This window comes from Neofelis nebulosa, chromosome 16, assembly GCF_028018385.1.
Source record: "Neofelis nebulosa isolate mNeoNeb1 chromosome 16, mNeoNeb1.pri, whole genome shotgun sequence".
In the NCBI taxonomy this organism is placed as follows: domain Eukaryota; kingdom Metazoa; phylum Chordata; class Mammalia; order Carnivora; family Felidae; genus Neofelis; species Neofelis nebulosa.
Genome location: NC_080797.1, coordinates 3,367,052 through 3,381,240, shown reverse-complemented (window position 1 = coordinate 3,381,240; position 14,189 = coordinate 3,367,052). Strand labels below are relative to the sequence as shown.

Genomic DNA, 14,189 nt, shown 5'->3' with positions numbered 1-14,189 from the left:
TGTGTGGAACTACTGCCCTTATTAAAACGACATCAGAAAGCTCCCTTGCCTTTCCAATCATGTGAGCACACAGCCAGAAGATGGGCTTCTACAAACCAGGAAGAAGCCCTCACCAGACACTGACCCTGAAGACACCTTGATCTTGGACTTCTAGCCCCCAGAACTGTGAGAAACGAATTTCTGTTGTTTATCAAGCATCAGTTGCTTGGAATTCTTTTATAGCAGCCTGACTGGACTAAGGACAATGATGCCACGTCATATGACAACAGTCAGGCTTGATTTTGAACTCGGGCCCTCTGCACCATCACATGATTCTCCAGGCTCCCACTAGGTCCCATCTACCAGGGACCAGCAGACGCTCGGAGACCAACAACCTTGCTTTCGCTTCAGACCATTGACCAGACTCCGGGTTTCTCCAACGGTTTGCCTCCGGGGATCCACCGGAGTCCCCGGAATGATGACAACCTAAGTTCTCCAGTAAACCTTCCGGTGGCTTGTTTCTTGCCCACGTGAACCCCAGCAATGGTTATCCACATTGCTAACATTTTCCTTTCTCCTGTTATCCTTTTCTGCCACCTCTTTCTCTTACTTTTCTGTCCATTTGCTCCTTAACTATTTACTGATTGGCAATTACTCTGGATGCTTGGGAATCCCCGGATGTATAGGGTATGGCGTTGGCTTTCGACAAACTCCAGGACCACTTCCCACCTTGTTTTCTGCTGCGTGCAGTACATCCTATAGTCAAATGCTGTTACTTCCCACTGTTTTCTGGTATCACTTTTCCTTGCCTGGGTTTTGGTCTCTTGCACCCAGCCCACCATCCTTTAAAAAAAAAAATATTTTTTTATGTTTATGGGGCGCCTGGTTGGCTCAGTCCGTTAAGCATCTGACTTCAGCTCAGGTCATGATCCCATGGTTCATGGATTCGAGCCCCACGTCAGGCTCTGTGCTGACAGCTCGGAACCTGGTGCCTGCTTTCCATTCTGTGTCTCCCTCTCTTTGCCCCTCCCCCACTTGTGCTCTGTCTCTCTCTTTTTCAAAATAAAACTTCTAACGTTTATTTATGTTTGAGAAAGAGAGAGACAGAGCACTACCAGGAGAGGGGCAGAGAGAGAGACACACACACACAATCCCAAGCAGGCTCCAGGCTCTGAGCTGTCAGCACAGGGCCTGACGCAGGGCTCGGACTGACAAACCGTGAGATCATGACCTGAGCCAAACTCGGATGGCCAACCAACTGAGCCACCCAGGCGCCCCTAGCCCACCATCCTTTTCTGCTGCGATCCTGCTCACCTTCTTGGGCTTGGCTAAAATGGCATCTGGAAAGCTAGAAGGGATCTCCTCATCCATCCATCCATCCACCCATCCATCCATCCTTCTATCCAATAGTTCCTGGGCTTCTGTTATGTATGAAGCATGGAGCTAGTTCCTGGGGATACCAGCTGAACAGACTGGACTTGCCTGCAAGGTGTTGACCGTCTAACTCTGTGCCCTGTGCTCTGTCCTCTATGGTAGCCACCAGCCACGTGTAACTCTTGAGCATTTAAAGCGCAACAGGTCTGAAATGAAATGTGCCACAGGTCAAAAACACACTGGATTTTGAACACTTAGCACAAGGACAAGAATGTGTAACATCTTATTAATGATTTTTAACTGATGACGTGTCAAAATGTACTATTCTCTCTGCCTTGGGTTAATACGTTGTTAAAATTAATTCCAGGGGCGCCTGGCTGGCTCAGTTGGTTAAGCGTCCGACTCGGTTAAGCGTCCGACTCTTGATCTCGGCTCAGGTCATGACCTCACGGTTTGTGAGATCGAGCCCTGGGTCGGACTCTGCACTGACGGTGCAGAACCTGCTTGGGATTCTCTCTCTCCCTCTCTGTCCCTCCCCTGCTTGTGCTCTTTCACTCTCTCTTTCTCTCTCAAAATAAATAAACATTAAAAAAATTGATTTCGTTGATTTCACTTCACCTTTTCTAAATTTTTTTAAGAAGTTTACTTATTTATTTTGAGAGTGACAGAAAGAGCACAAGTGAGGGAGGGGTAGAGAGAGAGGGAGACAGAATCCCAAGCAGGCTCCACGCTGTCAGCACAGAGCCCGACGCGGGGCTCGAACCCGCAAACCGTGAGATCTTGACCTGAGCGGAAAGCAAGAGGCCGATGCTTCACTGGCTGAGCCACCCAGGCTCCCCATCACCATTCACTTCTACGAGATGGCGCTGGTCTTGATCGAGGCAAAAACATGTAAGGAGTTTTAGACAGGCGCTTCTATAAAAATGTGTGCATAGGATTCAATGGGTGATTATTTTTAATTCAGGAGGCCAGGAGACCCAGGAGGAAAGGAATCAGTGTATGTGTTAAGCGTTGTGCTAGGCACTGTAGATATGCTTTTGCGCCATGTAGTATCTTCGTGAGTTGGCTTGCCACAAAATACCTCACTTAATCCTTGCACAAGTAATCCCCACATCTCTCCAGCCTGCTGGGACCAGGTGGCCAGCATCTCTCAGCTGGACTTTTGCTGCAGCGGTCTCTTAAACAATCTTCCCACACCCCGCTTCAATCCATCCACTACATTATAACCAGTGGGATCCTTCTAAAACGCAACCCCAGGCATGTCAGTCTTCAAATGAAAACTCTCCCGTGGTTCCCTGTTGTCTTCCGGATAAAATCTGAATTCCACCTCGGGGTCTACAGGCATGATCTGGCCCCTGCCTACCTCCTTGGTCCTAGAATTTCGCTGCCCCTCCTTGCTTGTTCTCTTGGCTCTGGCGACTCTGAACTTCTTTCTGTGCTCGGAAAACCCTGCGCCCTCTCTTCTCTGGGCTGTTTTCTCAGAAAGGATTTCCCCCCCTCTCTCTGGTTAACGTCTTACTCTTCAGATTACATTTTCAAAATTACTTTCTCTAAGAAGAGTGTCTGGGACATCCCCCGTCCCCACCCCTGCCACCATTGGAGTTAAGTGTCCCTGTGATGCGTTCCTGACTCTTGCTGTAATACTGTATTTATCATACTACATTGGATTCCCATAACCTTTTTTGGATCAGGGGACTCTATGAGAATCCGCTAAGACCTGTAGATCTCCTCCCCAGAAAAAAAAAAGAAAGAAAGGCACACAATAAATTTTGCATGCAATTCAAAGGTTTTATAGAATTAAAATTCTTTCTTTTTAAATGTGTATTTATTTAGGGAGAGAGAAATCGAGCAGGGGAGGGGCAGAGAGAGAAGGAAAGAGAGAATCCCAAGCAGGCTCTGTGCTGTCAGCTCAGAGCCCACTGCGGGGCCCGATCTTATGAACTGTGAGATCGTGACCTGAGCCGAAATCGAGCGATGGAAACTTAACCAACGGAGGCACCCAGGTGCCCCTGGCATTAAAATGCTTTAGATTTCCATGGACTCCAGACTCAGATCCCCTGCTCTAAAATTATATAGTTATTTATAATTATCGGCCTATTTGCTTATATCTCCTGCTTCCTATATGCTTCTATAGGGCCCGATCTGGCCCCTGCCTACCTCCTTGGTCCCAAGGGTAGAGACTATGCCTATGTTGATATAGGCATTTCCTCAGCACCTGGCACAATCTAGACACAAAAAACACTCAATAAGTATTTGCGAAAAAAAAAAAAGCATTTACAGCAGATGTGACTTGCTCTATATTAGGATGCAGGGACTATCAACTATCATGCCTTAGTGTTTCTAAATCACCTGAAATCTGACTTAGCCTTATCCTACATAGTTGGCAAGAAGTCTTACATTCGTGCATTTCAGGAAACTCTTCTCATGGTTCGTTTGTATTTTTTTTTTTTCTTCCCAGAACCCCAGAGCTTAAGAGGCCCAAGACAATTCTGGAAGGTTTTTTCCTTTCTCAGCTCACTGGAGTCTCTGTTTTTAGCATTACTCCTGCTGATTCAAGATGTCAACAGGTGCGCACTGATCTGTCAGGCTGGTCGAATGTGATTGCCCCTGGCAGGCTGTAAGTTGGTCATTACAGTTGTCTGCGCCCTGGGGTGCCTGGGTGGCTCGGTCACATCTGACTTTTGGCTCAGGTCATGATCTCAGTCTGTGAGTTCGAGCCCTGTGTTGGGCTCTGTGCTGACGGCTCAGAGCCTGGAGCCTGCTTTGGAAATTTTTAAAAACAATTGTCTGTGCCCCAAGGCCCTCCCAGGAACCATGTTGAAAGGAGGCCCCTCTCTGTACTTGTCATGGACACTCTAAACCTCTGACTCCTTCCCACTGTCAGGGAAACTGTTCTTTTCTTTTCTTTTTTTGTAGTCTCCATGCCCAATGTGGGGCTCGAACTCAAGACCCTGAGATCAAGTCAGTGTTCCATTGACTGAGTCAGCCACGCACCCCAGGGAAACAGCTCTTCAACTCAAAATTACTACCCTTTTTATCTCTCTTGGATGATCTGGCTTGAAATTCCTCAACAGGCATAACAAGGACAGAAAACTCAAATAAATGGCTAGAAAGACTAGGCAAAGAATGCCAGTGAGGGTGGCTCAGTCAGTTAAGCATCTGACTTGTGATCTCAACCCAGGTCTGGATTTCAGGGTCGTGAGTTCGGTTCTGCGCTGGGCGACAAGCCTACTTAAAAAAAGAAAGAAAGAAAGAGGAAGGAAGGAAGGATGGATGTCAGTGAGTGAAGCAGGTCGGCTCTAAGAGACCACAGGGATCGGTGGTGACTGAGGCATACTGGGGGACACATGCTTTGTCTAAGAATGAGTGGCAGCCGAAGCATCACCAAATTGCTGTTGAATTTCCAGATCTTCCAAATTTTTTTTTTTTTTGAGAGAGAGAGAGAGCACAAGTGAGCAAGGAGCAGAGGGAGGGAGAGAGAGAAGCAGGGCTCATGCTCACCCAAAGTGGGACTTGAGCTCACCTGACATGGGGCTCGAACTCACGAACCATGAGATCACGACCTGAGCCAGAGTCCGATGCTTAACCGACCGAGCCACCCAGGTGCCCCAGATCATCTAATTTTTCGAGGGAAACCAGAAATCTGGATTTTCATGTGATAGCTCTTTTAAAAAAAAAAAATTTTTTTTAATGTTTTATTTATTTTTGAGACAGAGACAGAGCATGAGCTGGGAAGGGGCAGAGAGAGAAGGAGACACAGAATCCAAAGCCGGCTCCAGGCTCTTAGCTGTCAGCACAGAGCCTGACACAGGGCTCGAACTCATGAACCGTGAGATCATGACCTGAGCTGAAGTTGGACGCTTAACCGACTGAGCCACCCAGGCGCCCCTCTCTTTTTTTTAATTATTAAGGTGTATTTTGCAAATCATGTCATTCACAGTATAAAATTCAGTGATTTTTTTTTTTTTAGTAGATTTATCAAGTTGTGCAACCATCACCATGAATCAGTTTTAGAACATTTCCATCATCCCAATAAGATCTCTCATGTAGGGGTCCCCGGGGTGGCTCAGTTGGTTGAGCGTCCAATTTCCGCTCAGGTCATGAGCTCCCGAGTCGGGCTCTGTGCTGACAGCTCGGAACCTGGAGACTGCTTCGGATTCTGTGTCTCCCTCCCTCTGTGCTCCTGCCCCGTTCATTCATTCTCTCTCTCAAAAATAAATAAAAACATTTTTAAATAAATTAAAAAACAGAAAATAAAATTAAAACAAAAAAGATCCCTCATGTAAATATACCGTTAATCTCTGCGCTGTCCCTCCTCCCCCACCCTGGCCCTCACCCCAGGCAACCATCATTCTACTTTCTATGTCTGTCGCTCTCCTTTTTATGGATATTTTAGATAAATGGGATCACGCAAAATGTGGTCTCTGTGTCTGACTTCTGTCACTGAGTGTAATGTTTTCGAGATTCACCCATGTTGTTGCACATACATACCTATCTGTAGTTTGTTCCTTTTTATTGATGAGTAGTACTCTGTTGTATGGATGTAGACATTTTGTGTATCCATTCCCCAGTTGATGGAATGCCTCTTTTCTTTTCTTTTCTTTTCTTTTCTTTTTTCTTTTCTTTTTTCTTTCCTTTTTTCTCTCTCTTCTCTTTCTTTCTTTCTTTGTCCCTTCCTTCCTCCCTTCCTCTTCTCTTTTTCTTTATTCCTTCCTTCCATCCTTCCTTCCTTTGTTCCTTTCTTTCTTTTCTCTCTACTGTTGTGAATATTGTCACCGCTGTGAGCATTTGTGTGCAAGTCTTTGGGTCCATATACGTATTACATTTTTGTTGTTGTCGCTTGGTAGATACCTAAGGGTAGCCTCGTGGATCCCTTTGTGTTGAAGTTTTTAAGCACGTGGCAGATGATTTTTCAGAGTGGGTGCTCCATTTTATACTCCCACTGGAAATGACTGAGCTTTCCTGTTTCTCTACGTCCTCACCAACACTTGCTATTGTCTATCTTTTCGATTCATTCCCGGTGGGTGTGGAGTGGTATCTCATTATGATTTTGATTTCCTTTTCCCTAATGGCTAATGGTGCTGGATAGATTTTTAAATGTTGGAATTCATTCAAGTAAAAAAAAAAAAAAAAAAAAAAAATCTTCGTATCAGCCCTGTGCAGATGGAACAAAAAAGTTTAGAACAAAACAGGTTCATGGGCCGGAACCACCCTGAGGGAATGAGTTTGGACTTCTGACCTAAACAGTGCAAAACAATGGTCTGTGAACTTTCTCTTCTGGGGGTAAAGCAGCCTGGACTGTCAGCAAAAATTACTGTGGAGAAAGAAGGGAAAGATTTCTTTCACTTGTAATGAACTTGTAGACTGAAAAACAATTGTTGGGGCGCCTGGGTGGCGCAGTCGGTTAAGCGTCCGACTTCAGCCAGGTCACGATCTCGTGGTCCGTGAGTTCGAGCCCCGCGTCAGGCTCTGGGCTGATGGCTCGGAGCCTGGAGCCTGTTTCCGATTCTGTGTCTCCCTCTCTCTCTCTGCCCCTCCCCCGTTCATGCTCTGTCTCTCTCTGTCCCAAAAATAAATAAAAAACGTTGAAAAAAAAATTAAAAAAAAAAGAAAAACAATTGTTAATCTACTATATTTCGTGATGCCCCTTTCCCCCCCGGTACATCATCCTGTTATGTATCCACTGAATGAGTCCTTAAAGTATCTATTTATATCTCCCTTTTATTACTTTTTGAGAGAAAGAGTGCGAGCAGGGGAGGGGCAGAGAGAGAGGGAGACACAGAATCCGAAGCAGGTTCCGGGCTCCGAGCTGTCAGCACAGAGGCCGACACGGGGCTTGAACTGACGAACTTCGAGATCGTGACCTGAACCAAGGACACTCAACCGGCTGAACCACCCTGGCACCCCATATTTATTTCCCCCTCTTAAAGATGAGGTTAAAGAATTGATCAAAGTTTAAACACCCAGTAATGGCCGAGATGGATTCAAAACCAGGTTTATTGGGTTGGAAGTCCTGTGTTTTCCTCATCAAAATGGCAGCAGATTCTGGAATACAGCTCCATCGGGGAGGAGCCTGGCTGGTTGGATGATAGAGGTAGAGAGGGACATGATATTGGAGCCAGGGAGAGGAAGGGATCAGGGTTTTCAAGGCTGCTTCCATTAACAGACAAAGGGAAGTTGGAGAGAGGGTGAAATGGAAATAGGAAGAAAAGAGCTTTAAGACTTGCTGCTTTGCGGTTTCCCTCTCACCCAGGTAGAAATTTCCAGCAGGCAGTTAAAAACATCAGGTCTAAGTGTTGGGAGAGTCGCCGGGGCTATAGAAAGTACATTTGGGAACATTCTCTTTGATACTGATTTCTCATTAAGACTAACATCCTTGTGACGTTTAATTCTGGTGAGTTTCCTGCCTTCTTCTGATGAGGATCCACTGAGTTTGTTTTAAAATTGTGGGAAGCGGTACCTGGGAGGCTTAGTCCCTTAAGCGACCGACTCGATTTCAGCTCAGGTCATGATCTCTCTGTTCATGAGATCCGAGCAGCGAGTCTAGGCTCTGTGCTGACATCGTGGAGCCTGCTTGGGATTCTCTCTTTCCCTCTGTCCCTCCCCCACCCCCGCAAAAAAAATTAATTAATTTTAAAAAAACGTGGGGGGGGGGCGACGCCTGGGTGGCTCAGTCAGTTGAGCGTCCGACTTCAGCTCAGGTCATGATCTCACAGTTTGTGGGTTTGAGCCCCGCATCGGGCTCTGGGCTGACAGCTCGGAGCCTGGAGCCTGTTTCAGATTCTGTGTCTCCCTTGCTCGCTGCCCCTCCCCCACTCGTGCTCTGTCTCTGTCTCTGAAAAATAAATAACGTTAAAAAAAATTGTGGGAAACTACAGACTTGGTGGCTAACAGGGTTGTCTGTGCATGAATGCTCTAGGCGTGGCACACTGCATTCAGAAATGACCAGTGGACTCTTTGGTCCTCTCTGAACACCCTTAAACATTTCAGAAGAGGAACGTCGTTCGCGTATTTTGTACAGTTAACCTGTACTCTCCGTGCAGACTGCATTACGGGCAGACCTCTTCATGGAGCCAAGTCACAAGTCACCTGGACAAGGAGCGGCTTACCCCAGGGGCCTGGTGGGGGGTGGGGAACCAGATGCACTAGGACAAAGGACACAGGACCTGATTCCGACTTCCCCAGGAAGGACTGCGCTCTGAGGCCTCTTGGAGCCCTCTCTGAATTCCACCAGCCAACCCTTATCATTTCCTGCCTTGTTTTTTTTTTTTTTTTTTTGCTTTATTCACTTTTTTTTTTAACCAGACTGCAAGTTTCCTAGGCTTACCCACTTCCATCACACGTATTGCAACGCACCCATCGCCAAGATTAAATAACTGCATTTTGCTCTAAAAATTTGGGAAAGGGCTTTTGATGATTTGCACTTTTCGGCAGAACAAGTAATTCGTTTCGCTCTTGTGACTTAAACTCTGTTATATGTAATTATGTAAGTCATGTTACAGTTGACTGGATGCTGCAGATATTTCAGATATTAAATATTTATTAGCTTCAATTTTTCCAGTTTCCTTTCCTTATTTTGGAGCCTCCCCCTCCCCCCAACCCGCCCCCTCCAGTTCTCCAAAGTCTTCTGAGGCCTCCGAAGAGCTTACAGGCGCTAGGGGATTGGACAGGGGGCTCCTTGTGATGAATGAATGAAGCAAAGAACGAATGAGTGAGGTGAACGAACGTCCTGTTCCCGAGTCTTCTCTCCTAGGCGGGCTCGCCTCTCGTTCTGGGATCTCAGCCCAGCCAGGAGCCCGGGTAGGGAGCGAGGCCCCTCCCCGCGCAAACACCCCAACTGCGGCAGCGGAGAAGGCCGCCCGGGATCGCGACGGCGGCTGCGGCGCGGCCCGCGGCCCGGGGTCCCCGGCGGCGCCCGCGCGCATGGGCAGAGCCGCCCGGGGCCCCGCCCCCTCCCCCCACTGCAGGTGAGCCGCAGAGCCGCGGCCCCCGCCCCCCGCAGCAGCGCCGGGGGTGACGTAAGGCCTGTGGACCGCGCTCGGGCCCCGCCCCTGCAGGCAGCGCCGGGGGCCCGCGGTTCGGCGGTGGGAGCCGGTGCGGCTGCGGGGCACGCCGGCTGCGGCACGGAGAGGGGGCGGCGAGGCGCCCGAGTGGGCTGCCGCGTCGGCCCGACGCCGGGCGAGGCGCGTCCGGGCGCGGCTCGGGGCTCCCCGCCGCGGCACACCTGCCCCGGCGTCCGCACGGCCCGGGCCCCCGCGGGGTCCGCAGCCGCTGCTCCGCGGGCTCGCGGGCTCCCGGCCGGCCCCGGCTGTCCGTCTCCGCGGGCGCCAGCCAATCGCCCGCGGCTGCCCCGGCCGCACCTCCCGGAATCTGTGACGGGCGTGCGGGACAGCCTATGAGACTGCGGCCCCGGCGGCCTGGGCTGGGAGCGGGAGCCAATGAGCATCATTCCAGGTGGGTGGAGGGAGCGGACCTCGGGAAGGTAGCTTCGTTCGGGTTGCTAACGTCTTCCCTTGGAGATGGGCGCGCAAACGGACCAGTGGGTCTGGGGGCGGCGGTGACGGGCGTGGAGCTGGCCCAATGAGGGTGGGAGTGGGTGGGGCAGCCCCGAGCGGCAGTGCTAAAGGAGCCCGGCGGAGGCAGCGGTGGGTTTGGGACTGAGGGGCCGGATCTGTGGTCTCGGCTGGGGACGTGCGCCGGCGCCACCATCTTCGGCTGAAGGTGAGAGGTGCGGCGGCCCGGGTCCGAATGCGGCGGCCGCGGGCGGGGGCACGGCGGTGGGGGAGGGAAGGGTCCCGGGCCGGGGGAAGGGTGCGGGGCGCCTGTGGGAGGCAGGAGCACGGAGAAGACCGAGGGGGCGCTGGGTGGAGGGCTGGTGCTGCGGAGCCGGAGATTCGTGCGGGGACCGGCCCTGGCGGGGGGTGCAGAGGGAACCGACCCCGGTGGGTGGAGAGCCCTCTGGAGAGTCGAGGAATAGGGTCCTGGAGCTTCAGACCCCTGCAAGGATCGCGGCCTGGGTGTGCCGGGGGGACGACCCTTGGGGGGGGGGGGCTGGGGATGGCAATCCGGGGGTGGGGATGCAGGGACCTGGTCCTCGGTGTGTGGGATCTGTGGGGCACGGGGGTCGGGAGGCCTAGTGCTCCGGTGGAGGCCCCGGGGGTCCCGCGAGGGGAGGGAGCCGCGGTGCGGGCTGGAAAGCGCGATCCTGGGTGTGGGTGGGGGGCGCCGGACAAGAAGGGCCGGCTCCTGGGTGGGTTCCCGGGCGGATTAGGCCGGCCCGGCAGCCCGGGTGCGGTAGAGGGTTCGCAGGGCTCGGAAGGCCGGCGGCGCTCCCGGCCCCGAGGGGTGGGGGGCCCGGAGGGCAGGGGCCCCTCCGCACGGCCCGGGCAGCGCGCGGCGGGCGAGGGTCCGAGCCGGCCGCCGGCGCGCGGAGGGGGTGGGTGGACTCCGCCGGGGCCGTGGGGCAGGAGCGCGGGCGGGGGGCCGCGGGGGGCCGAGGTCGGACGCGCGGCGAGGCCCGGGGCGGGGTGGGGGGCGAGGCGGGAAATGCGGCGGGGGCGCGCTGCGGCAGGGCGGCCGGGGGGAGGGTCAGCCCTCGCCTCGGGATCCCTTTATTGTGTAAGCGATCCGGGCACGGCTCGCCGCGGACTCTCTGGCTGGCCTTCTGCAGCTGGGGTCACACCCTGAGCCCATGAAATGGGCCTGGAATGGGGTCGGAGGGGAGTGGAAGCCGCCGAGTCGCGGCGTTCGCGGGGGCTTTGTGGGCCTGCGGTGGGCGGGTGCGGCCCGGGGGGGACCCGGGAGGCCCCCCGGCCCGGCCGGCCGGCCCGGGAGCCGGGGCCTGGGGAGGGAGGCTGGTCGCTCGGCGGGTCTGGGCTCAGCTGGGTGGCGTGGCCTCTGCCTGTGACCGTTATCTGTTTCTGGGGCCTCTGCGGCTCCGTTCAAGACCACTGCGGTGGATGCAAGGGGGTGGGGTGGCTGGGGTGGGGTGGGGTGGGGTGGGGTAGGGGAGAGCAGGCGGGGTAGCTCCAGCTTGCGAACGGAACAAAGGCTGCTGTTTTTGCCCAATAATATAATATACTAAATATAATACTTTGGCTTTGCTGAGATTTTTTTTTTTTTTTAAATGTTGGGAACTGAAGATTCTCTGAGGCAGGCTTCATTATTCTCGATAGTATCTCACTCTGGAAAACTTTAATCTATTTATTGTTTTATTTCCTTCATCAGTCTGCCCATACCAAGTATTCTCTTAGTCCCATGCTTTTGATGTTGAAGTATGCCCCCGTTTGTCTCGGATTCTGAAAAAGTGGCCATTTTATTTTATGCATCCTTTTACTTCTGTGTCTCAAATTCGGTTCTTCCCTGGCCTTATCTGGAGAAAGCATATGGTGTAATCGGGCGGTGTGTAGCCCGAGCTTTTGCAGCAAAGGGATGTGACCCCAGAGGTTGGCTTTTTATTTGGGCTCCTTGGGGAAATCATCACAATGAAGACAGACAGAATGAAAGGCGAGCTGGAGGAAATTCTGAAGGGCACGTCGTGCGGGGAGGGGGAGACTGTATGCTTCAGCATTTGGTGGACCTTCTCAGCGAACGGGAAGCATTGAAATTCCTGGGGTTGCCTCCACACCCAGCGGGAAGATGTTAGCAGAGAGAAGGTGCGGGCCACAGATAGCGGGTGCCCTTTCGCGTTTGGTTTGGGGGCGTGCTCATTTGGTTCCGCGGCATTTTTGGCGCATTAATAGGTTCCCATGTGCCTGTAAGGTGAAGTCGCCTCAGTGGGGGTGTTAAACCAGGTGGGACAATTCTGTTTTAGTTGATCTGTTCTAGAGGGATGTGCTGTCACGGATAATGTAGCCATGGTTGTTTGGCTTGGCGTGCGTAAGATCTTCACAAAATTGAGTTGTTGTTCCCATCTCTGTGCCTATAGTAGGTGCCCGGAGGCAGCTGAGAAGTTTGCTGGGTGGCATTTCGCTGGAAGTAAAAAATGGCCGTGGGAAGGGGGTGTGTGTGTCTAAATCCAGTCAAGGGGATGGGGCTTTGGCTCAGTAGGGGGTTCCTTCGTCTACAGATCAATGACTTCGCTACAATTAGCCAGTTATTCCCGATGATGCCAAACACCTTCCAGTTATCTTTCTGTCTGTTGCAAAGAGCTTCCTCTTTATTCCCTTTTCTCCTAAGTATAAGTGGTTTTTTCTTTTCCTATTAAACGTAAAGCCTTTGCGGGATTGTGCTAGTGTGTTCATTGCTGAGCCTGCCTTCTTGAAACCGGAATCGATAGGATTTTTATTTAGTGGAGAGGCAGCGTGGAGCATACTTCACGCCCTTCAGAACACCCCCGGTCACCTGGCTGGGACTCTGAGGTTAACCCCAGCTCTGCTGCTTGTGACATCCGCGACCTCGCACTGGTTATCGGCTTTCTCTCCATCTTAACGTCTTCATCTGTAAAATGGAGATATTGATAGTTGTGAGGATTGAGAGTCGGTAAAGGTAAACCGTGTAGAAAGAATAGTGCCCAGCCGTAATTAACGATAGAGAGCAGTGTTGGCTATTTTTAAACATTGTGCTGTTCTCCCTGCCATAGACTAGGCTTTTGGGAGTGGGTTCACCGTTAAATAGCAGTATTCTCAAGATCGGGGACCAAATGTACGAAGGAATGGAGTTAAAGTGAACACAGCCTCCTCGCTGGCCGCCCGAACTCAATCAGACTCAGCAGGCCGAGTCCCTACTACGTGCTCAGCCCTCTGCTAGCGTGCAGGGAGAGCACAAAGAATGCCAGGAGAGCAGTCGAAAATGCGAGGACGAGAAGGATTAAGTTGCCAGGTTGACCTGAGAAAGAACTTCTCAGAGGGCCGCATTTGGGTCAGGATTGGGAGGAATGGTAGGTTTTGGGTTGTGGAGAAGGTGAAGGTCACGATGAGAGTAGGGACCATGCCTGTGATACTTGGTCAGTGTCCTGTGGCCCCTGGAAGCGGCTAAGTGCTCACCATACAGCCAGGAACAGGAAACGGTCCTGTCCGCTCAGCGTCTAATTACTTGTAGGAAACTCCGGAAAAGTGGAAGTAATTTGTAATCTCACTATCCAGTGAAGATTCAATGTGTATCTGTTCCTATTTATCCACTTATCTGTTTTTAATTCGTTATCTGTTCCCTTTAAAAAAAAAAAAAAGTGTGTATGTAAATTTCCCCCACAACATCAGGAGCATTTTAAAATTAACATTTTTGTGATCTATTGTTTTCCCCCACCTTACAGGACAATCATTTCCTCACCTAGAAAAAAATACAGATAAATTTAAAATGTACCAATTTGGGGTGGCACTTGGGTAGCTCAGTCCAATAAGCATCTAACTCTTGATTTTGGCTGAGGTTGTGATCTCACGGTTCATGAGTTTAAGCTCCGAGTTGGTTCTCCCTCTCTGTCTCTGCTCCTGCCCTGCTTGCGCTCTCTCTGTCTCTCTCAAAATAAATAAACCTAAGAAAATAAAATAAAATGTACCGATTCGGCAAACTAATTTTTAAGTATATAATTTACTTTAAAAAAAAAAAAAAAAAGGTCTGCTGCAGAAATGACCTGTTAAGCTATTCTAATTTATAGCCACCCACTCAACTTAAGCATATAATTACATGCCCAATGTAAAATTACAGAAATTTGTGCATGCACGCGCCTACGAGAAGCGAGACCACTTCCTAGGTGTCATGTGGGATATACAGTTCATACCTCTTAATCATGAGAGTAACTTGTTGCCATATTTTGTTAGGGTGGGATATTTTCTCTTTCAAAAGGCTGCTATTTGTAAAGGTGGGGTGTGTGTCCTCTTGTCCGGGTCCAGATTGACCTT

General features: G+C 51.0%; 1 protein-coding gene across 8 annotated transcripts in view; it reads left to right on the top strand.

Annotated features, from left to right (window-relative positions):
• Positions 1–9,446: 9,446 nt before the first annotated feature.
• Positions 9,447–14,189, top strand: part of MYH10 (myosin heavy chain 10) — a 132,184-nt gene continuing 127,441 nt past the window's right edge. For 4 of the 8 annotated variants that reach the window (XM_058703103.1, XM_058703102.1, XM_058703100.1 and 1 more), the window contains exon 1: positions 9,447–9,807. In XM_058703103.1, coding sequence (XP_058559086.1) covers positions 9,749–9,807 — 59 coding nt within the window. In that variant the 5' untranslated portion in view covers positions 9,447–9,748. Of the gene's footprint in view, positions 9,808–9,941; positions 10,075–14,189 lie in introns of those variants that run through there. The other 4 variants (XM_058703105.1, XM_058703104.1, XM_058703107.1 and 1 more) reach the window with 3 other exon arrangements.